Below are 25,237 nucleotides of genomic sequence, written 5' to 3'. Positions count from 1 at the left end.
CGTCTCGCATGGGTAGAATACGCCCACAACTCTCTGGTCAGCACCGCGACCGGAAAATCTCCTTTTGAATGATCTCTTGGTTACCAACCCCCGCTGTTTCCCGCCCAGGAAAAAGAAATTGCGTTGCCGTCAGTCCAGGCCCATATACACAGGAGCCAAAAAATCTGGGAAGACGCACGCTTGGCCCTGCTTCGCTCAGCCAACAGTAACCGGAAAATTGCCGACCGCCATCGTACCCCTGCTCCTAAATATCGACCTCGGCAGATGGTGTGGCTCTCGTCCAGAGACATTCCTCTGAAGAACCAGCACAAGAAGCTCGCCCCCCGCTTCCTGGGACCTTTCGAGATTGAGAGCATTATCAACCCCACGGCAGTCCGGCTCAAACTATTTACGTCTATGCGGATCCATCCTACATTTCACGTCTCCCAGTTAAAATCAGTTTCTGTCAGTCCTCGTGCCCTCCGACCGAACTCCCTCCACCCCCACACCCGGATCAGCGACAACCATCCGGCGTACACCGTCCAGCGGTTATTAGAGGTCCGCCTTCGGGGCAGGGGTCTCCAGTACTTGGTTGACTGGGAGGGGTACGCCCCGGAGGAAGTTTCCTGGATTCCCCGTTCCTAAATCCCGGACCCTTCTCTCATCCGGGATTTCCATCGGGACCATCCAGACAAGCCTGGGGGATCGCCAGGAGGCTCCCGTTGAGTGTGGGATGGGGGGGGGGGTACTGTTATGGTTCCGTTTGGTTGTTCCCCTTTAACGCTCCTTTCTCCCGAATTATGCCCTAATTACCGTCATTAGATTTCCAATTGCTGTTAGTTTACTTAATTACTGTACACCTGGTTTGCATCAGAGACTGTGAAATAAGTACGATGGCATCACTACACAGGTCGCCAGTTTGTTGGTCTGTTCTTGTGTGATGCTTCGTTCTCTCGTCCGCTTAGAACCGTTAGTCCTGAGTTTAGTTCCAAGTTCTGCTCTAGTTTCAAGTTAGTCCCTGTAGGTCCAGTCTCCTTGTCAAGATTCCTCCGGGTTGCTGTTCTACGTTCACGTCTCCGCCAGCATCCCCAACTCAGTCGACGTGCCGGTGTCCCGCACTTGGGTTCTCCTCAGTCGCCCCGTGCAACAACGGAAGTTCTTGAGCCTTTAGGAGCAACTGATCATAACATTGTTAGTCTCGAAGTACTTTGGGGGAGTATATCAGTAAAAAAGCGAAAGCCATTAGATTGAATTTCACAAAGACAAAATTTGTGCAGATGTGGTAAAAACCTCAGAAGGCAAACTGGAAGAAACTGCCTACCATTGTATCAGGTGAGGAACAATGTCATCGATTTAAATAGGAAGTACATGTAGTGCAGGAAATGTTCATACCCAAGGTCAGGAGATGCAAAAATAAAACAATAGATCAACTACATGGATGAGCAAAGATTTATGAAAATATTGAAGAAAATACAACTAATTAAGGAATACTAAAAATAAATAGTTATACATTTTAACCATAGGGCATATGAAAATATGAGAGCTATAGTAAAGTGGGAAATTCAGATTGCCGAAGACAGGTTGAGAAGGATATTGCTGATAATATTAAGATTGACCAAGAGATTTTGTCAATACTTCAGTCATAAAAGAAATGTTAAGTGGAAAGTTAACTGTATTAGGAATAACAGTGGGGTGTTATTATATTATGCAGACGAGAACATAGTGGATACTCTTAATTCTTCTTCTGGGTGTGGGGGTGGAGGGGGTTCGGTCGGAGGGCACGAGGACTGACAGAAACTGATTTTAACTGGGAGACGTGAAATGTAGGATGGATTTCACAACTCATTGGATTGACTGCGGATGTCGGACCCTGTCTTTCATATACTGCGTTGCCATCGGCAGCAGCCGAGGGATGTTCACCAGTCAGGCGGGCCTCTGGTTTCTAGCGGTCTTACACGACTAGTCTGGTCTCCCTCTCAGAGTAAGAGCGGCTCACGGTCAGACGTTCTACCCGAACACGTCCCAAGCCTAACTCACATTGCCAGAGAAATTTACTGCCGCTGGGGTTCGATTGGATCCCGTATCTGTAGGGATCCCATCCTCGTCGGCAAATTGCAAGGGAAATTAATTTGCTAAGGACATTCGATTAAAATTGATCGCAGGTAAATTAGACACCGGATTCGAAGTGAAGGGAGCTTTATTCACGATATTGTAGGGAGTGGACTGTCCAACAGTGGGTTTTGAACTCGCAATAATACAGAAAGCACAGCTCCTTTTATGCATGCAGAAATCGATTGCAAAGCAAAGGTTGTTTGATTAACCTTGTGAATTTGAAAAGATAAGCTAGGTCCATATGCCCTTGCGAGGAAATGTTCCCATAGCAACAACCAAAAATAAAAATAAATAAATAAATAAATAAATCAGTCCTCTGCAAATGCTTGTATTGACAAACAGTTTGTCTCGTATCCTGGAGCCGAATTCTTACAAGATAACAACAACAAGTATTTATACTAAAAGTCGCCTGTGCTGAAAGCCTAGGCCACATCTGTAACAAACTAAGCTGCAAGGAGTTTTCCACACACAAAAACCCAATATTAAACCCTTGTTTTTAAAAATGCTGAACTCAGAATACTTTCCTCCACAACTATCAAGAAAACGTACAGAGCCGATCACGCACTGACACATCCGGTGACTTAGAAACATAGAAACGTTGCGCTGACCATGTAACCTACTCTAGAAACTGTCCAGAATTCCCCTACCACAGAGCCCTCCGTTTTACTCAGCTCAATGTAACTATCCGAGAGTCCCTCAAAAGACTCCTGTTGTATCAACTTCTACCACCGTTGTTGGCAGCGCAGACCAGGCACCGACCACAAGATAGGCACAAGATATCAGATTCAACGCTCCTGCAGTGTGGCCATGTTAATCACGAGGAAATTTATCTCGAAAAGAAAATCGCGATAGGCCTTGAAAGGACAAGTCAATGCACAGGTATTTTCAAAACTGGATCGGGGATGAAACTCCATACTGATTATTTCCCAGGTAAGTTGACGAGTGGATGATATAGCCTCCCGCTCTGCGCTATTTTGTGTTCACACAGACAAATGGAAACACACCCAGGTGCTGTGACATCAACCTATCCAACAACTTGTTTGCTGGTTTTTTTTTTAATCCTGTGGGATCTATCCTCACCCCCTGCCCCCATCCATCTGACATGGACTCGGTCTTCTTTTCCTGCACAAGCCGCTGATCTCTGTCCATTCAGTATCAGAGTTCTGCTGTCTACATCACCAGATTTTACTTCTGCCCTGACCTGGATTCTCCGGTAAGGCCATAAGACATAGGAGTAAAAATAGTCTATTGCTCATCATCTTTTCCGCGATTCCTTACGACCATTAGTCACAGGAGTTGAATTTCGCCATTTGGCCAATCTACTACCATTCGCCATTTCGTCATGGTTGAATCAATAGTCCTCTCAGCCCCACTTTCTTGCCTTCTCTCCAGATCCATTCATGCCCTACCCAGACAAGAATCTATCAACCTCTGCCTGATATAGACTGTTGATACAGACTTGGGCATCAGGGCTGCCTATGGCAAAGAATTTCATAGGTTCACCATTCTTCAGCTGAAGGAACTCTTCTTCATCTTCCTTCTGAAAGGATGCCCTCTGTTCTGAGGCTGTGTCCTCTGTTCTTAGACTCTCGAACCAGAGGAAACATCCTTTCCACATCCACTCTATCAAGGCCTTTCACCATTCGATAGGTTTCCATGAGATCGCGCTTCGTTCTTTAAATTTTAGTGAGTACACATAAGAGCCACACAAGACAGATACATGGATGGGAGGTGTATGGAGGGATATGGTCCGTGCGCAGGTCAGTGGGACTAGGCAGAAAATGGTTCGGCACAGCCAAGAAGGGCCAAAAGGCCTGTTTCTGTGCTGTAGTTTCTATGGTTTCTATGGTTTCTATGGTAAGAGCCATCAAACGCTTTCATATGGCAACCCATTAACTCCAAGAATTGCCATTAAACCACTCCAGTTTCCGCAGATATTTTCTAAGATTGGGGATTGGAACTTAGTCATTACACTCCAATAAATCCTCATCAGTGGTGTATAGACTTTCAACAATACATCCTTGCATCATTCCATCATGTTTGATTTATTGTCCCTGTCAGCTCCATTCTCCCGCATTCTCCCTGTAACCCTGGGCGACGTTACTCAAGAAGCGGTGGGAAGCCTTTTCTCAGGCAACAACTGCATTTCTGGCAACATCCCCTCTCAGTAAGACTGCTGAACATCTCAATTTAGGGATCAAACTGGGGTGTTGTGCAGTTTTAGCTTTGGAAAAGACCGCGCCCTTTCTGAATGAAGACAGTTGTCGCATATTTTGCACTGCTACAATGAAAATTGTAGGTGTCCAAGCTCATTTAACTGGCATCAGTTCTCCATGTTTCAGGCACATTTATCTAGTTGTCACAGAAATCCCTGGAATGATCCATTTTCCGGTGTATTAGAATAGAATTTTACCAATTTAAACAGAATCATTCTGGCTTTACATGTTCGTTGACCCCGATTCTGGCATTAATCCAAAACGTTAAATAACACTTATGCTGTGGTCTCGATCACGTCAGCGCCTTCCTGCTGTTTCTCGCAGTAATTTGCTGACTTTACTGGAACCGGGAACCTACTAACATTCGCTCACAGGCTGCAGGGAAATGAAAAGATTTATCTAATATATAAGTAGCCAGCTCCTATGCAGGTTGACTCTGTGGTTAAGAAGGAATAAGGTGCCCTGGCCTTCATCAGTCGCGGGATTGAGTTTAGGAGCCGAGAGGTAATGCTGCGGCTATATAGGAGCCTGGTTAAACCCCACTTGGAGCGCTGTGCTCAGTTCTTGTCGCTTCACTTCAGGAAAGATGATGAAACCATTGAAAGGGTGCTGAGAACATTTACAAAGATGTTGTTTGTATTGGGGATTATGCCTTATGAGAATAGGTTGAGTGAACTCGGCCTTTAATCCTTGGAGCGACGGAGGATGAGAGGTGACCTGATAGAGGTATATAAGATGATGAGAGGCATTGATCAGGTGTATAGTCAGAGGCTTTTTTTTCCCACGGCTGAAATGGTTAACACGAGAGGGCACAGTTATAAAGTGCTTGGAAGTAGGTACATGGGAGATGTCAGGGGTAGGTATTTTACGCAGAGACTAGTGGGTGCGTGGAATAGGCTGCCGGCGGCGGTGTTGACAGATACAATAGGGTCTTTTAGGAGACTCCTGGATAGGGACATGAAACTTAGAAAAATAGAGGACTCTGGGTCACATAGAAATGCATTTCAACTCCCCTCAAAGCTTGCCATTAGGTTTGCGTTCATCCACAGAGCCGACCACATAACTTAACCAAATGTTTGACTCCACCGTTCAGCTCCTCCCTGAATTTTCTCTGTGACAGAGTGTAGATACACGTGTTGGTGCAGGTACAGAGAAACTGCAACATGAACCCAAACTGTTGCAGGATATATGTTGGGGTGTTTAAATATCTGTCTGCATAAGAGTAATTCTGAACTTGCCAGTTCATGGTGTATACAATATAGGGGATCCACAACAGTATAAAATTGGCGGACAGAGCGAACAACAACATTATTGATCTTCTCCGGTTCTCCATCTCTGGGTCATTCTTTTTCTCTCTGCTGTTCCTGAGCCCCCGGCGAACTCTGTTTGCCGCGATAATGTGACTGATTGTTAAAGCGTTAAAAAGCACAATCAAACCGATCGGCAATAAAGGTGTAGTGAGAGTGTTAAACAACTGGTATGCTTTCCACGCTGGTAAAGTAAGGAAATCGGTTTTCAAAATACATCGCCAAGGTACGTTGCCAATGATAACGTGAGGTTCTAACACAAAATATAATGGAACAGTCTTCGCACAACTTCCTAAACACACAATTACTATCGCAATAGTCGCTGTCCTTTCGGTACAGTATCGCTCCCGCAGCTTTTGACTGCAGATTGCAATACAGCGATCGAACGTGAAAGCCACCGTGAGCCAAACGGAACAGTCCATGGCTGTGATCCTCAGGGCATGCGTCACGGTGCAAACCGGTGTAATGAGCAAAGGAGGGGCATAAACATAGATATTATTGATCTCACACAGTATAACAGCAACAATAACACATATTAAATCAGCTGCTGCCATTCCCACCAGGTAAAGGGAGATACCTTTGGAGAGTCCGCAGTTTCCCAGAGACAGGATCACAATCGCCACTGAATTAACTGTAAGAAGCAAAGAAGTGTTAGGTTTTTGTTCAGAAACCCTGATCATTTGTACTTGATATGCATGCATAGAAATATCTTGAATCCGATTAAGTGACCTCAGACCCTATGCCGGTTGGCAGGCTTCGGTTTGGAGAGTGAAAAAGTTGTTCGTAGGGGCTCCGTCGCTGTCCTTCCATTGATGATAGTGAGGGACACGAGAAAAAGTTGAGCCGCAGCTTCCCAGTTGACAGCAGATATCGACCCACTGATCCAGACAGACCCGTCGTTTTAGCTGAGAATGGTGAAGGTTTCATAGGTTGCGGGAATAAAGTGAACTGAGGGAGACTGTTTATTCGGAGATAACATTTTTAAGTGGAGGAACAGCAGAGCTAAATGCATGTTCCGATGTGCAGTTGCCAAATGAACTTGAGTCTTCTATATTGCGTTGGGAATCAACTTTATGTTGTGAGATGGATATAAGAAATAAAATAATTCTTATCTTATTTAATCCTATCGAAATGTAAACCGCCCAAAGAAGGAGGGCACGTTTAAATGTGAGAGCTTTGCACATTACTGTCGCTATTTCAATGACACTTAGACAAACAAATAACAACTAAAATTTCTTTTGTTGCATAAAGACAGTATGGAAGAAACTGCGTGCTTTCTAAGGTCCAGTGAGCTCGCAGAGAGAGTTGCAACAATGCTAAATATTTTGTTTTTGTTTTACTAAACGTTTGAGTTTCTATATTAATGCACAATCAGATTTAGAAAAATATGTGCTCATAAAGCTGGAAGGTGGAGTAAGATAAAATGCTGGAACAGTGTCAATATTAAAAACTCAATCAATTGTTAATATTGACAAAATGATCGGACATAAAAAAAACGAGTGACAATTCCAGAAGAAAAAAAAATGAAGGAATACATTAAAATATTTACTTAAATCTAAACAGACTTAAAACACTCGTCAGATGAGGCACAACCTATAACAAATGCTACAAGAAGACAACAATGCGCATACGGTAATAGCCAATTCCAGTTACTTACCAGGGATACCAATCGCTGCTAGTACAGGATAGTAAATACTCGCGATGTAGTAAATTGCTGAATATACCATTTTCTGTGAGTTGGTAATCAGTTGAAAATAGTCCAACTGCGGATATCTACTGGTGACTTTTACAGGCTCTTATACAGGAGAGGAAACTGGACTCTGGCAATTAATCATACCACGTAGTCAGTCACATCAGTGACAGTGCATTGAACAAACACTTCAGGTAAAATATTTATATGAATTGTGTCATCGTGCAATAAAGATCGCTCCATCGGAAAAATCACAATATAACAATTATGTTTAATTTTGTTTATTCACACCTTCAAACGAGAACGTTCAATATTCTTCCTCTATAACCCAGAGTTTGTGCATTTCAAATAGAATAATTTTTCGTCTCAATATTTTTACTATGTGCACTTTCACCCTTAAATAATTATCATTTGTAACGATAGACGCAGCGCTGAAGATTCTAAGGGTCCGATAGTCGTTTACCATAGAACCACAGAACATTACAGAACAGAAACTGGCCTTTTGGCCTTCTTGGCTGTGCCAAACCCATTTACTGCCTGGTCTCACTGACCTGCACCTGGACCATATCCCTCCATAAACCTCGCATCCATGTACTCGTCCAAGCTTTTTTTTTAATGTTAAAAGTGAGACCGCATTTACCACTTCATCGGCAGCTCATTCCACACTCCCACCAATGTGTGAAGAAGCACCCACCCCCATGTTCCCTTTAAACTTTCCCCTCTTCACCCTTAACCCATGTCCTCTGTTTTTTTCTTTCTCCCCTAGCCTCAGTGGAGAAAGCCTGCTTGCATTCACGCTACCTATACCCATCATAATGTTATATACCTCGATCAAATCTCCCCCCATTCTTCTACGCTCCAGGGAATACAGTCCTAACCTATTCAACCTTTTTTCTTTAACCAGTTTCTGAAGTCCGGGCAGCATCCTTGCAAACCTTCTCTGCACTCTTTCAACCTTATTAGTATCTTTCCTGTAATTTGGTGACCAAAACTACACACAATACTCCAAATTCGGCCTCACCAATGCCTTATACAACCTCCCTATGACATACAAACTCTTATAATCAATACTTTGATTTATAAAGGCCAATGAACCAAAAGCTCTATTTACGACCCTATCTACCTATGACGCCACTCTTAGGGAATTTTGTATCTGTATTCTCAGATCCTTCCATTCTACTGCACTCCTCAGTGCCCTATCATTTACCTTGTATGTTCTACCTTAGTTTGTCCTTCCAAAGTGCAATACCTCACACTTGTCTGTCTTAAACTCCATCTGCCATTTTTCAGCACATTTTTCCAGCTGGTCGGAATCCCTCTCCAAGCTTTGAAAACCGTCCTCACTGTCCACTGCTCTTCCAATCTTTGTATCATCAGCAAATTTACTGATCCAACTTACCACATTATCATCCAGATCATTGATATAGATGACAAATAACAATGGACCCTGCACTGATCCCTGTGGCACGCCACTAGTCACAGGCCTCCACTCAGAGAAGAAATCCTCCACTCCCACTACCACTGTCTGGCTTCTTCCATTGAGCCAATGTCTAATCCAGTTTACTACCTTTCCACGTATACCAAGCGACTGAATTTTCCTAACTAACCTCCCATGCGGAACCTTGTCAAAGGCCTTACTGAAGTCGATGTAGACAAAATCTACTGCCTTCCCTTCATCCACTTTTCTGGTAACCCACTCGAGAAACTCTAACAAATTTGTTAAATATGACCTACAACGCACAAAGCTATGTTGACTCTCCCTAATAAGCCCCTGTCCATCCAAATACTTGTATATCCTATCTCTTAGTTCTCCTTCCAATAATTTACAGACTACCGACGTCAAACCGACCGGCCTAAAATTTCCCAGATTAATTGTATAGCCTTTTTTAAACAATGTAACAATATGAGCTATCCTCCAATCCTCCTGCACCTCACCCGTAGATACCGACATGTCATAGTGATACTTTTAATACTGGTTTTATGGCTGTCATGTATCTGAGTTCCGCTTTTGTACTACTGGACATTGCTTGTACTGGCTGGGTACTTGATTTATTTATTGTTTATTTATTTTATTTGTTGTTTTATAGCATTGAGTACGAGAGTTACCAGCTCATTTTCGCTGTATTGGTGCATGACAAATTGTACTATGCAATGACAATAACGATGTGTCATTTCATTTTATTCAATATATCTGCCAGGGCCCCTGCAATTTCAACACTAGTATCCTTCAAGGTCCGAGGGAATACTCTATCAGGTCATGGGGGATTTATCTACTCTGATTTGCCTCACGATAGCAAGCACCTCCTCCTCTTCAATCCGTATGGGTTCCATGACCTCACTACTTGTTTGCCTTATTTTCATAGACTCCATGCCAATTTCCTTAGTAAATACAGACGCAAAAATCCCATTTAAGATCTCCCCTATTTCCTTTGGTTCCATACATAGCCGACCACTCTGATCTTCAAGAAGACCAATTTTATCCCTTACTATCGCTTTGCTCTTAATATACCTGTAGGAGCTCCTTAGATTATCCTTCACCTTGACGACCAAAACAACCCCATGTCTTCTTTTAGCCGTCCTGATTTCTTTCTTAAGTTTTTTTGCACTTTTTATACTCCTCGATCACCTTATTTGCTCCCTGTTTCCTATACATATCATACATCTCTCTCTTCTTCTTTATCAGAGTTCCAATATCCCTTGAGAACCAAGGTTCCTATTCTTATTCACTTTGTCTTTAATCCTGGCAGGAACATACAAACCCTGCACTCTCAAAATTTCTCCTTTGAAGGCCTCCCACTTACCCATCACATCCTTGCCAGAAAATAACCTGTCCCAATCCACGCTTTTTAGATCCTTTCTCATTTCTTAAAATTTGGCTTCTTTCCAGTTTAGAATATCAACCCGAGGACCAGATCTATCTTTATCCATGATCAAGTTGAAACTAATGGTGTTATGATCACTGGAACCAACGTGTCCCCCTACATACACTTCCGTCACCTGTCCTAACTGTTTTTTTTAATAGGAGATGTAATATTGCGTCCTCTCTATTTGGTACCCCTCTATATTGATTTAGAAAACTTTACTAAACACATTTTACAAACTCTAACCCGTTTAGATCTTTAACAGTATTGGAAGCCCAATGAATATGTGAGAAACAAAATCCCCTACGATCACAACTGTATGTTTCCTGCAGTTGTCTGCTATCTCTCTGCAGATTTGCTCAATCCAAGACGCGTTGACTATTGGGTGGTCTGTAATACAATCCCACTAATGTGGCCATACCTTTCCTGTTTCTCAGCTCCACCCATAAGGACTCAGTAGACAAGCCCTCTAATCTGTCCTGCCTGAGCACTGTTGTAACATTTTCCCTGACTAGCAATGCCATCACCATCCCCACCCTTCATTCCTCTGCCTCTATCACGTCTGAAATCTTGGAACCCTGGAACACTAAACTGCTAGTATTGCCCCTCCTGTAGCCAAGTTTCACTAATGGTTATAATGTCGTTATTCCATGTGTCAATCCACGCCCTCAGCTCGTCAGCCTTCCCCACAATACTCCTTGCATCGAAATAGACACACCTCAGAAGATTACTACCGTCACACACAATCCTCCTATTTGTGACTTTGCATGTATTTTAACATAATTTAATTTCACCCCCGCTCCACTATCTGCTCTGGCACTCTGGTTCCCATTCCCTTGCAAATCTTTGTGCACCTATATGCCTCGTCACACACACAAATCTACACACATACCCAAATCTGTACCCACACCCATATCTCTGTGGACTCCCAAATCAACACGCACCTGGAGTATGTGTGTCCGCACACACTCGCAAATCACTAAATCTGTACACAGCACCAAGTAGCTATGCACCGCTAATTCCGCTGACACCCCCACAGGAACATTAGACTATATCAGAGCAGAAATCATTTCCCACCGTTCAAAATTTAGCTTGGTGATATTGAAATGATAAGAGGAACAGAGATCAACGTTGAAAGTGCACTAATTCTTCAAGTTTCTATAAGTGGACAACTTGAGATTTGTTAACCAACTACCCCCCCCCCCACACACACACACACACAGCCACCCACCAATACACCAATAGATCCAAATCTGGTTGTACCCAGAAATATTCTCACAGCCCCAAAACCGCACCGCTGTCAAATCCTTGTACACCCCAAATCAGTGCGCGCCCCCAAATCTGCGCGCACCCCCAAACCGGCTGTTAATCCCACATGTTTATTCGATTATCCTTGAGAAAAAAAAATAATTTCAAACACTCCACGAAATAGCAGCCTCCAACTAACGAAAAGCAGAAAGGACAATCTACAAAATTTAATGTGTATTTATTCATAAAATTTCGATTAACGAAACAATCTTGAATTTGTGAGAACCCCATATCCACCGAAACCCCGACTTGTGCAACCGCACATTTCAGGACCCCTCCCCCCGCCTTAAATGTGCGCACGTCCCCAAATTTCTGAGCATCGGCAAACGAGCTGAAACCCCCATATTCACAATTCGTTGTCAAATAGATGAGCAATCATTTCAAACAGTTCAAAACCACCTTAAAGAAATTGCAAGAGCAAAGTTCATTTTAAAGTGCATTTAAAGATTGAGTTATAAACTATCTATAAATGAAACGATTCGTCACCCCTCCAAATGCACCGATGCCATGCAAATCTGTGGGCAGCCACATGTTGGAAGACATGCCCCTAAATCTGCGCACATCGTCAAATAAGAGTGCCCCCAAAATTAATGTGTACCCCAAACCCGGTGACAAACCCGCATTGGATTATTACAGACATAGAAACCTTTCCAGCGGTTCTCAAAATGGCTGTCTTGTCATTAAAACATACAGAAGCCGTGTGCAATTTCAAATTTGCCGATATGCCCGTATCTGTGTATAATCTGAGATTCGTGTGCACCGCCATGTTCGACAACACACATATACATCTAGCGACACCAGATCTGTGTGAACACGATATTCAGGAACGCACCCCTAAATCTGCGTGGATCCTCAAAGCAGTGCGGGCACATGAACATTAGAGCAAAAATCACTTCAAGCAGTTCAGAAAATGGCTGCCTCAGCATTAAAAATCGGCATGTACCCGGAAATGGGTGTGCAAGTCTTCATACGTCGAGACACGCTCATCTGTGTGTAACCCCAAATCCGTGTGCACCCTGTATTCGACGACCCACCTCGAAATCCCTGCACGTCCACAAACGTGCACCCCTAAATATACGCACATGGTCAAATAAGAGCGCATGCCAAACCCGCTGACAACCCCACATGCTCATTGGTTAATCCCAGAGGAAGAAACAAATTCAAACAGTTCCCAAACTGAACCATTAAAAAAAAACGCGAGCTGTGGTCAAAGTTCAAATTAAATTTATTATTAACGTATTTATAAATGAAACATGCTTGGGATTCGGCACACCTCCAGTTCTGCAGACACCCCGCATCCGTGAGGACAGTGAAGTCCGTGCGCAGCTCGAAACCCGCTGATGACCCCACTTGCAAATTAGATTATCCCAAAACAAGAATTATTCCAACTATTTTACAAAATGACTGCCACCACCTTAAAAGATAGCAAAAACAAATTTCAAAGTAGATCTCTTATTAGAGTATCGATAAACGAAACAACCATGAGATTCGTCACAACTCCAAAATCGCAGTTACCATAAGTCTTCCAGAACCTGGAAATTGGTGTGCAACACCATATTGACTTATCCACCGCAAATCCATTTGCACCCCCAAATCCGTGTGCATATGGTTAGCCTGGCAGTCTTTCTGTGTAGATTTTCACTGATTCTATTGCATTTCTCTGTTCCACTGTGAATGCCTGCAAAGCCTGAATCTGAAGGTGGTATAGGGTGACATGTACGTACTTTAATAATGAAGTTAATTTAATATTTGAATAGAAACACCAACACAGAGACACACATATGCACAGGCTTAGAGACACTGTATCAAACACACAAACACACACGCGCGCACACACCCCCCCCCCACACACACACACACTCACACTCACACACAACAGTCAGACACACACAGATACGCAGACAGAGGCACAACTGGGCACAGACTATTACAGTGGCGCGCAAACACGGACTCCTACACATAGACAGAGACGCACACACATGCACACAGACACTGGCACAAATACAGACAGAGACACACAGCCACCCACACGCACGGAGACTGTAGAAGGAGCCGTGACATACATAGACAGACATAGACACACACTGGCACCCACGCCAACTCCCACCCCCAACACACACACATAAACGCAGAGGGAATAAGGCTTAAACACACATACACACGCACACAAGACGACAGATTCAGAGGCACGCATACAGACACATAAGCACACAGTATCGCAGATGCACACACATACCAGCAGAGATAAACACACACACACACACACACACACACACACACACACACACACACGCACACACACACACACACACACACACACACACACACACACACACACACACACACACACACACACACACACACACACACACTCGCACGCACACACACACACACACACACACACACACACACACACACACACACACACACACACACTCGCACGCACACACACACACACACACACACACACGCACACACACACACACACACACACACACACGCACACACGCACACTCACACACACGTAGACACCGAAACATCACACAGAAATACTCAACCATAGACACTTGTGCACACTCATACATACAGGCCCAGAGACACATACACACGCGTGCACGCACATAGCATGCACACATCGAGATACACACGCTGACATGCAAACATACACAAATATACTCATCAAACGAGAAGACAAACGTGCACTGTGCTTCACATTAACACATAAAAATCCAAAAGAAACAACAGCTGGATCAGACATGCAACAACAACAGATCCAGACATACACATACAACAGAGTCACACACACACACACACACACACACACACACACATAGAAAAGCAGACCTAGGCACAGACAGTTATAGTCACAAACACACAGGGACGCCTACACATAGACACAGACGCACACACATGCGCACAGACTCTGCAACTAACTCACGAGCACACACAGGCACACACGAGTACTTAGACACAAAGGCACGTGAGACACACACCGCTGACGCGTGCGCGCACACACACACACATACACACACAAACTTTCACACACCGACATAGACGTACAATCACACAGTATCAGACTCAGTAGCCATATTCAAACATACGCAACGTCACACACATACTCACAAACACCACTGAGAAAAGCATAAACACCCACACAGACACAGTAACGCAAGAACACACACACACACACACACACACACACACACACACCAACCACACACAGATGCCCAAACATAGACACTGACGTAGGCACACACAGAGAAACTCAAAAGCACACACATACACAGACAGAAACAAATAATGACAAAGGCTCGTAAACAGCCAAACTACACAGACTGATACTGCCAGACACAGACAGATAGAAACACACTCACACTTCTAAACACACACACTGTCACACGAATAAACAGCAGACGCGCACACTCAGGCACGCACTCACAGACATATACCCACACATACAGTCAAAGGCATAAACACCTAGACACACACCCACGGATGTACACACACATCGATAACGGAAACTTCTTCTCCGCTCTCCAGCTCTCCGTCGTGTTGTATGGCTCGACGGTCTGTGATTATTATCACATACTCACTGCAGCTTAGACTGCTAATATACAAGCCATGGGATAGGGTTCAGGGTGGGTGCTGGTGACGTTACAGTGTGTTATTATTAAAGATCCATTCCCACACTCCAGCTCAGACTGCTGCGTTTGTAAGCCATGGGGTAGCGTTCGGGTGGGTCCCGGTGAAGATACAGGGGGTCTTGATCCATCCATACTCACATTCAGCTTTGCTGCGTTTGTAAGCCATGGGGTAGGGTTCGGGTGGGTACTGGTGCAGATACAGGGGGTTTTGATTCATCAATACACACCCCCAGGTTTGCTGAGTTTGTAAGCCATGGGGTAGCGTTCGGGTGGGTCCCGGTGAAAATACAGGGGGTTTTGATTCATCCATACTCACATTCAGCTTTGCTGAGTTTGTAAGCCATGGGGTAGCGTTCGAGTGGATGCTGGTGAAGATACAGGGGGTTTTGATTAATCCATACTCACATTCAGCTTTGCTGAGTTTGTAAGCGATGGGGTAGCGTTCGGGTGGGTACTGGTGAAGATACAGGGGTTTTGATTCATCCATACTCACATTCAGCTTTGCTGAGATTGTAAGCCATGGGGTAGCGTTCGGGTGGGTCCTTGTGAAGATACAGGGAGGTTTGATTCATCCATACTCACATTCAGATTTGCTGAGTTTGTAAGCCATGGGGTAGCGTTCGGGTGGGTCCTTGTGAAGATACAGGGAGGTTTGATTCATCCATACTCACATTCAGCTTTGCTGAGTTTGTAAGCCATGGGGTAGCGTTCGAGTGGGTCCTGGTGCAGATACAGGGGATTTTGATTCATCCATACACACCCCCAGGTTTGCTGAGTTTGTAAGCCATGGGGTAGCGTTCAGGTGGGTCCCGGTGAAAATACAGGGGTTTTTGATTCATCCATACTCACATTCTGCTTTGCTGAGATTGTAAGCCACGGGGTAGCGTTCGGGTAGGTCCTGGTGAAGATACAGGGAGGTTTGATTCATCAATACTCACCCCCAGCTTTGCTGAAATTGTAATCCATGGGGTAGCGTTCGGGTGGTGGTCCCGGTGAAGATACAGGGGGTTTTGATTCATCCATACTCACATTCAGCTTTGCTGAGATTGTAAGCCATGGGGTAGCGTTCCGGTGGGTCCCGGTGAAGATACAGGGAGTTTTGATTCATCCATACTCACATTCAGCTTTGCTGAGTTTGTAAGCCATGGCTTAGCGTTCGGGTGGGTCCTGGTGAAGATACAGGGAGTTTTGATTCATCCATACTCACCCCCAGCTTTGCTGAGTTTGTAAGCCATGGGGTAGTGTTCGAGTGGGTCCCAGTGAAGATACACGGGGTTTTGATTCATCCATTCTCACATTCAGCTTTGCTGAGTTTGTAAGCCATGTGGTAGCGTTCGGGTGGGTCCTGGTGAAGATACAGGGGGTTTGCTTCATCTATACTCATCACCAGCTTTGCTGAGTTTATAAGCCATGGGGTAGCGTTCGGGTGGGTCCTGGTGAAGATACAGGGGGATTTGATTCATCCATACTCACATTCAGTTTTGCTGAGTTTATAAGCCATTGGGTAGCGATCGGGTGTGTCCCGGTGAAGCTACAGGGGGATTTGATTCATCAATACTCAACCCCAGCTTTGCAGCGTTTGTAAGCCATGGGGTAGCGTTCGGGTGGGTCCTGGTGAAGATACAGGGGGTTTTGATTCATCCCTACTCAACTCCAGCTTTGCTGAGTTTGCACGCCACGGGGCCGAGTTTGGAGTGGGTCCCGGTGAAGATACAGGGTGCTATGATTCATCCATACACACCCCCAGCTTCTCTGAGTTTGCACGCCACGGAGTAGGATTCGGGTTGGGTCATGCTGAGGTTGGTGGTGATAGTGTTTATTCATCACCACAACAGACATTTTCCCGGTTACCCTCTCGGTAGAGACCTCCACAGACGAAATGCATCACAAGTTTGTAATTGGAAGGACATTGCTAACAGTAGGCGATTCAACACAATTTCACAAGCTGCAATGTCATAAGTTACTTCAATATTCTTGTGTCTGTCAAATGGTGCTTTTGACATGCATATTTACAGTGGAAGCACATATAATTGATGCGAAAGCTCAAACTCTTCAGCCACCTTTTGGGGGGCAACTAATTAACACAAATGTTTAAAAATACCTAAGAATAGAGACCAAAAAGCCCACGGTTACTGTTGTGAGGGCCGACACATCGACAGACAGGGAATCGAGGGAGACCGATTATGTAGAGATAGTTAGCATCCATTCAATGTGACGTCATGGTTGGCACAGACACTGTGGGCCGAACGGTCTGTTCCTGTGCTTTACCTTCCGCTGTTTATACACGTAAGACAAACGGAGAGAAGCGACTTTCCTTTTCTCAGAGTAAACATTTGATTCAATGGTGATGAAGACAGACACCGTTGTGAAAAAGTTTGTTGTACCTCTGGTACCCTCAGGAAGGTTAATGATAATCAGGAATAAAACGCCGAGGTTCCATTCAAAGCAATACGATAAAATACTAGAGAAACTCAGCAGGCCAAGTAGTTTCTATGGAAGAGTATTGTCTACGTTTCGGGCTGAAATCCATGATGACTTGGAAAAAAATGCAGAGGAAGATGGCGGGGCAGGGGAAGTGAAAAAGACTTTCAATGTGGTAGGAGATAGGTGACAGCGGGAGTGGGCAGAGGTTAAGTTAATTATTGAAAAAAGATAAATGGTTGGAGAAAGAAACATCTGATGGGAGAGGGTAGAAGATCATGCCAGAAAGGTAAGGGCGAGAACCAGAGGGAGTTGATGGGCAGGGAAGGAGATAAGGGGAGAGAAGGAAACGGGAATGGGGGAATGGTGAAGGGGCGGGATGCGCATTAACGGAAGTTCTAGTTATCACTGTTCATGGCATCAGGTTTGTGCCAACCCAGACAGAACATAAAGTGTTGCTCCTCTAACCTGTGTGGCCTGATCACGGCACTAGAGGAGGTCGTGCACTGACCTGCCGGAATGAGAATGAGAAGTAGAATTGAAATGTGCGTGTTGATTTGACTTCCAGCATCTGCAATTTTTTTTTTCGTGCTTGTAGTTGCATTCAGATGAGGAACGATCGAAATTGGCGTGGAATCAGAGTGGAGCGGCCGTTTTACTCTTAGTCGATCTGCTTTACCAGTGCCTCAACTGATGGACAAAAGTCACACTGAGACAAACAACAGGGTCTGATGGTATTTAAGACAATGTTCCCTTTGTTGAATTAATGTTACTCCAAATTTACAGGCCTGAGGACATCACACTATCCATTGTTTGCCGTTTCACAATTAATTGACTAAAAAATCACTGACTGCCACCGCGGAGATTGCATACGTCTGACGTAATCGGTATGGAAATAATTTGAAACTCTTTATTTATAAATCTGTTTATGTCTGTCCCTGTGGAGTCGTAAAATGGTACTTAAAACCCTAGGCTTCTGCTGCCTTAACATTTCATTCCGGGAGATCGCCTGTAGCACAGGGAGTCGGATTATTGGGCACCGAACATGTCTTCAATGTGGGATAGTTACAGGAGTGTGCAGAAAACATTGTACGCGTTCATTGCCGTGATTGGAGTTCCTGGTGAGTGAGCAGAGCAATTCTTGTTTGGTGTTTCTGTGTGTTAACCGGTGTGGACTGTTTATGATCATTTGACAAGCTTCCAACTTGATGACTGTGCACAAATATCCGACAGAGATATCGATCCTGCCAATCTGAAATGCTGATTTTGCATATTTAATGAGAAACGAATCAGATCCTCTGTCTCTCCTGCGCCACAATCGATCGCCAAGAACGTTTCTCGTGTCTTTAATGACACTTTTTCCAGAGTAGTCCCGGTGCAGCTCTCTGACTGGATGGGTTTTGATAGGAATTCGTCCAGATTTATACTCGTGCTGGAGAAAGGCACTTTCTCCCGAAGATGGGATTGGGAGGGTTTTACATTGTGAAGTTCACTATTTCTGAGCTATTGATCAGACAGAATACCCAGTTCTCTGATTTATGTTTTCCTTTCGATTCCACTGCCCGTTGGTCAATAATTGGGACTGGTCACCTGAATGAATGTCAACAGACATGCTGAACAGTTTTATCCAAGTGCACTGCGCTGTAGAATTAATTAATTAATTGAGCCATCAGCTACTGTTTACTAAATTGATCCGGCTTTCCCTTTGAGACCCGTCGTAAACTGCGGCATCGATTCGTGCTGAAGAAGGGTCTTGGCCCGAAACGGTCAGTGTTTGTTCAAATGCATAAATGTTTCTTGAGGTGCAGAGTTCCTCCGGTAATTTGTGTGTGCTGCTTCTCTCCGGATCCCTCAGACCCACCAGATGCCGAGCTTCTCATGACCCCATCAGCGATGGAATCAGGGTTAGCACCGATCACTGTCGTTCATCCAGCTCGCTTTTAGCACCGACGGTTAGTCACACAACGTCTTACTGGCACAGTGAGGAGAACAGTTCAAAGACAGTGTGACCGTGCCAGATGTTAGATTTGCAGCCGTTTTCACATTCTCGCACAACTGATCGTTAGCCGAAGCCGATCCCGTGTTAATTCCCGGATAATTTGTGCAGTAATGCCCAATGTCTGTTCTCTCCTCTCACTCAGTCTCTGTCTGTCTGACTCTCTCCCTCTCTCTCTCACTCCCCCTTTCTCTCTCTTCAGTGAATTTACTGGCGATTGTGATCCTGTCCAGGGGAAAGTGCGGCCTCTCTACCTGCACCACTCGCTACCTGGTGGCCATGGCAGCGGCCGATCTACTGACTATTGTCTTGGAGATCATTTTCAGTCGAATATATTACTTTATGTTCAGTTTTCTGAGCATTACTCCTGTGTGCAGGGTTATAAATGCACTGAGGTTCGCAGCCACAGACTGTTCTGTCTGGTTCACCGTCACCTTCACCTTTGATCGGTTTGTCGCCATTTGCTGCCAGAAGCTGAAAACAAAATATTGCACCGGGAAAACTGCGGCTGTGGTTCTAACGACAACCGGCGTACTGTTCTGTCTGAAAAACATTCCCCGCTACTTCCTCTGGGAACCCAAAGTGATCATCAATAACGTACCGTGGTTCTGTGAACTTAAGGGAAATATTATCACTAATCCCGGGTGGGTAGCACGGGCTTGGGTGGAGACTGTTTTAACTCCGTTCCTCCCTTTTGTTGCGATCCTGTTGCTCAACGCTCTGACAGTCAGGCACATTTTAGTGGCCAGTCGGGTCCGTAAGGGGCTGAAGGGTCAGAGCAAGGGGGAGAACCGCAGTGACCCGGAGATGGAGAGCAGGAGGAGGTCTGTGGTTTTACTCTTCACCCTCTCCGGCAGCTTCATCCTCCTGTGGATGACCCACGTTGTAAATTTCATATATTATCAGGTCAAAGCAATTGGTTTCAATTTCAGTGATTCTGAATGGATATTTCATGAGGTCGGCGTTTTGATGAGGAATTTCAGCCTGTGCACGAACACATTTATTTACGCAGTGACTCAGTCGAAATTCCGAGAGCAGGTGATTAGCGCGGTGAAATATCCGCTCACCTCGGTGCTCCAGTTGATTAATAAAGACGCGCCCTGAGCGCAGCCTAGGTGCAGCTTCAATGTATCCCGTCCGGGCTCCAGATCTTCTCATTAGCCGTCTAGTCTCCAAGCTATTATTCCCGGGCGGTCGTCCTGTTCACCGGGACATTGGAAGCAGCAGTGCTGTGGACCGCAAGAAAATGGCGGGTGATAGGAAAGTGCTTGCAAGAGAGTGACGTCTGGGATTGGCTGAGTGGAGTGCTGGAGTGCTGCGTGGGGGCTAAGACTGGCAGACAGTGAAAGTGCGCGCGTGTGTGTGTGTGTGTGTGTGTGTGTGTGTGTGTGTGTGCGTGTGTGCGTGTGTGTGCGTGTGTGCGCGTGTGCGCGTGTGTGTGCGCGTGTGTGTGTGTATGTGTGTGTGCGTGTGTGTGCGCGTGTGCGTGTGTGTATGTGTGTGTGTGTGTGTGTGTGTGTATTTGAGAGATTACAGAGAAGGTTTGCGAAGATGTTGCCAGGACAAGGTCAATTGTGCTATAGGGAGATGTTGGCCAGGCATGAAACTTAGCATGCTTGTCACTAAACCCAATCTCACTTTCATCAATTCACAACCCTACCCCTGTACATAACCTGACTTCTAACACCGCAACCCCCTGTCACCAAACCTAAGTTTGTCCTCCCACAGCATCCCATCCCAACCCCGCAATCCTAATCTGCACTATAACTTCCTACATTCCGGCCCCTTTTCCTAATATGAAAACTAACTTACAAACATCCCATTCCCTAAATCCTAAACTGGACTCCAAATCGCCTCACTGCGGCCCTAAACCTTAATCTGACCTCCAGCACCCCACATCGCTGAACCTCAACTCTAATCTGCCTTCCAGCACCACTCTTCCCTTTCCCTAAACCCTAATCAGACATCTAGCCCGCCACAATCATGTCCCCTATCGCCAGTCTGACCTCTACCTCCCCACATCCTTCATCTTAATCATATGACGTCTAACCCAGCTACTTCCCTGTCCCGAGGCGCAATCGGACCTGAAACACTCCACATGCCTGACCATAAATCAAAATTTGAAATCTAAATCCGCAGATCCCTGTACCTTACGTCTCCCAAAGAATCATAATTAGCTTAGGAGAATGGGCAAAAAAAGTGGTAAATCAAACACAATGTCGAGAGTGTATGGCCACGCACGTTGGTGGAAGAAATAAACGGGCAGACTACTGTTTAGATGGGGAGGGAATTCAAAATGCAGAGATGCAATGGGACTTGGGAGTCCTTCTGAAGGATACATCAAAGGTTAACCTCCGGGTTCAGTCGGTGCCAATGAAGGAAAATGCAACGTTGACATTCATTTCTAGAGGTATAGAATATAAAGGCAGGGATGCTATGTCGATGCTGTACAGGACGTTCCTCAGACCACACTTGGAGTATTGTGTGCAGTTTTGGTCTCCTTATTTTATAAGTGATATACTGACATTGGAGATGGTTTAGTGAAGATCCCCGAGAATGATTCCAGGTAATGACGGGTTACCGTATAAGGAACGTCTGGCAGCTCTTGGCCTGTATTCGCTGGAGTTCAGGAGAACGAGGCTGTACCTCATAGAAAGATACTAAATTTTAAAAGGCTTGAGCAGATTAGATATGGCAAAGTTATTTCCCATGGCCAATGAGTCCAGGATAAGAAGGCACGACTTCAGGATATTAGGACGTCCATTTAGAAGAGATGCGGAGAAATTACTTTAGTCAGGGGCTAGTAAATCTGTGGAATTTGTTGCCACGAGCGGTAAGTCATTGGGTGCATTTAAGGCAGAGATAGATAGGTTTTTATTAGCCAGGGTATCAAAGGGTGTGGGGAGAAGGCAGTGGAGTGGGGATGAGTGGAAGAATTGCATCAGCTCATAATTGAAGGGGCTGATTTAAACTCAGGTTGGAGAAGCAACACCTCATGTACCGTCTAGGTATTCTCCAGCCCCTTGGTATTAACATTGAAATCTCCAACTTCCAGTAATTCCCTCCCCTTCCCTTCCCCTATCCTTATTTCACTCTGTCCCTTCCCCCAGCTGCCTATCACCTCCCTCATGGTTCCGCCTCCTTCGACTACCCATTGTGCTTTCCCCTATTCCTTCTTCACCTTTCCAGCCTATCACCTCTCAGCTTCCCCTCCCCCACCCCTTTATCTTTCCCCTTACTGGTTTTACACCTGGAACCCACCAGCCTTCTCCTTCCCACCCTCCGCCCTCCTTCTTTATAGGGTCTGTTCCCCTTCCCTCGTCAGTCCTGACGAAGGATGCCGGCCCGAAACGTTGACAGATCGCTTCCGCGAATGCTGCCAGACCTGCTGAGTCTCTCCAGCGTTCTGTGAGTGTTGCCATGATTGAATGGGGGAGCCGACTCGATGGGACGAATGCCCTCCCGCTGTTCCTATATCCTATGGTCTTATGGTCTCTAAATCCTAATCTGAACTAACTATAATGCATGGGCCAGAGCAACGTGGCAGGGTTGCGTGATACTGATTCTCGAGTGAAGAGATCAAGAAGCACACGAGGGATGATTTTCCCACCGCCCGCATCATCACAACCGAGCCAAAGAGTGACATGTTCTTCGTTTTCCCGGTCCACTAAATGCCTGTGAAAGTGCCCGTGAGAAGCCATTAAAACGAGAAGAATCCAATTAGTTAAGCTGAAGCCAGAGAAAACAACTCGCCACTAAACTCGAATTGACAGGTGCAGTAACTCTGAATCTCCAGTCAACCCTGTCAATTTAAAACAGGCGATCCCACACGCCCAGATGCAAAATAAAGATTATTGTAAACTTAAAATAGGGAGATTACATCTCACTTTGAGATGAAGTATAACTGGGTCTCAAAACATTGTACTACCCAAATTATTAAGATAAAATCAAATTACAGAGTCTGAAACACCTTAACCTCGAGATGACATGGTTATCATAATCTTTGTACATGGGAATATCACAAGCCTGGCCTGAGCAACCCGGCCTGGTCTCCCTGGAGAGAGTATCTAGTGATTAAAGACCTTGTCTTGGGGCTGGGAATACACGTGGCCCTGGGTTCTAGTGTGGTTTCTGGTTCGTCTCGTCAGTATCCCGTCCTCGCATCCGTGGGGTAGGTCAGGCCGTCGATGCCGTTACCCTGCAGTTGGATCTGTCCCTTCCTGTCTTGGCCTCCATTGTGTAAGCCAGGCCGTCTTTGCCGTTACCTTTCTAGGCCTCTTGAAGTGAACGCTGACTTTGCATTTGCGTTCCTCACCACCGACTTAACCTGCAAATTACCTTGGGTTACCAATAGACCTCGAGTTTTTAACTCGATATACCTATCCAGGAGTCTCTGAATAGGCCCACCGCCTTCACCACCGTCGCAGGCAGCCCATTCCACGCACTCACCACTCTACGTGAAAAAAACTACCCCGACATCTCCTCCGTACCTACTCCCAAGCACCTTAAAACTGTGTGCTCTCGTGTTAGCCATTTTAGCCCTGGGAAAAGGACTCTAATTATCCACATGATCAATGCCTCTCATCATTTTATACAGCTCTATCAGGTTACCTCTCATCCTCCGTCGCTCCATGTAGAAAAGACCAAGTACACTCAACCTATTCTCACAAGACATGCTCCCCAATCCACGCAACATCCTTGTAGATCTTCTCTGCACCCTTTCTATAGTCTCCACATCCTTCCTGCTGTGAGGTGACTAGAATTGAGCATAGTACTCCAAGTGGTGCCTGACCAGGTCCTATATAGCTGTAACATTACATCTCGCCACTTGAACTGAATCCCACGGTTGATGAATGCCAATGCACCGTACGCCTTCCTAACAACACAGTCAACCTGCGCAGCAGCTTTGAGCGTCCTATGGACTCTGACCCCAAAATCATTCTGATCCTCCACACTGCCAAGAGTCTTACCATCAATGATATATTCTGCCATCATATTTGACCTACCAAAATGAACCACCTCACACTTGTCTGTGTTGAACTCCATCTGCCACCTCTCAGCCCAGTTTTCCATCCTATCAATGTCCCATTGCAACCTTTGTCAGCCCTCCACTCTATCCACGCCACCCCCAGCCTTTGGGTCATCAGCAAAGTTACTAACCCATCACTTTACTTCCTCATCCAGATCATTAATAAAATTCATATTAATAGGGGTATCAGAACATATCCCTGAGTCACACCTCTGGTCACCGGCCTCCATGCAGAATATGACCCGTCTACAACCACTCTTTGCCTTCAGTGGGCAGGCCAGCTCTGGATCCACAAAGGAATGTCACCTTAGATCCCATGCATTCTGACTTTCTCGGTAAGCCTTGCCTGGGTTCGCTTATCAAATGCCTTGCTGAAATCCATATACACTGCATCCACTGTTCTACCGTCATCAACGCGTTTAGTCATATCCTCAAAAAAATTCATTCGGGCAGCCTTTTCACAAAGCCCTGCTGAATATTCATATGCCTCTCCAAATGTTCATAAATCCTGCCTCTCGGAATATTCTCCATCGATTTACCAACCACTGACGTAGAGCTTACTGGTCTATAATTTCTTAGGCTAACTCTAACTCCCTTCCTTGAATAGGGAGATGCCAATCAATATTGGGAAATGAAAGTCGCCCATCTCGACAACCCCTTATTACTGCACCATT

The 25,237-nt window shown here is 45.3% G+C and overlaps 1 protein-coding gene and 1 pseudogene across 1 annotated transcript; one reads left to right on the top strand and one right to left on the bottom strand.

Annotated features, from left to right (window-relative positions):
- Window positions 1-5,346: 5,346 nt before the first annotated feature.
- LOC134340856 (probable G-protein coupled receptor 139) lies at window positions 5,347-15,604 on the bottom strand. The gene is made up of 2 exons (XM_063038430.1): window positions 15,523-15,604; window positions 5,347-6,245 (listed from the first exon to the last, which is right to left on the bottom strand). The coding sequence occupies exons 1-2, from the start codon at window positions 15,602-15,604 to the stop codon at window positions 5,347-5,349; spliced, it is 981 nt and encodes a 326-aa protein (XP_062894500.1).
- Window positions 15,605-18,491: 2,887 nt separating this feature from the next.
- LOC134340733 (probable G-protein coupled receptor 139) lies at window positions 18,492-20,638 on the top strand (annotated as a pseudogene).
- Window positions 20,639-25,237: the final 4,599 nt, after the last annotated feature.

This window comes from Mobula hypostoma, chromosome X2, assembly GCF_963921235.1.
Source record: "Mobula hypostoma chromosome X2, sMobHyp1.1, whole genome shotgun sequence".
NCBI lineage: Eukaryota > Metazoa > Chordata > Chondrichthyes > Myliobatiformes > Myliobatidae > Mobula > Mobula hypostoma.
The sequence above is the reverse complement of the archived record's forward strand: the minus strand, read 5'-3'. Positions and strand labels throughout refer to the sequence as shown.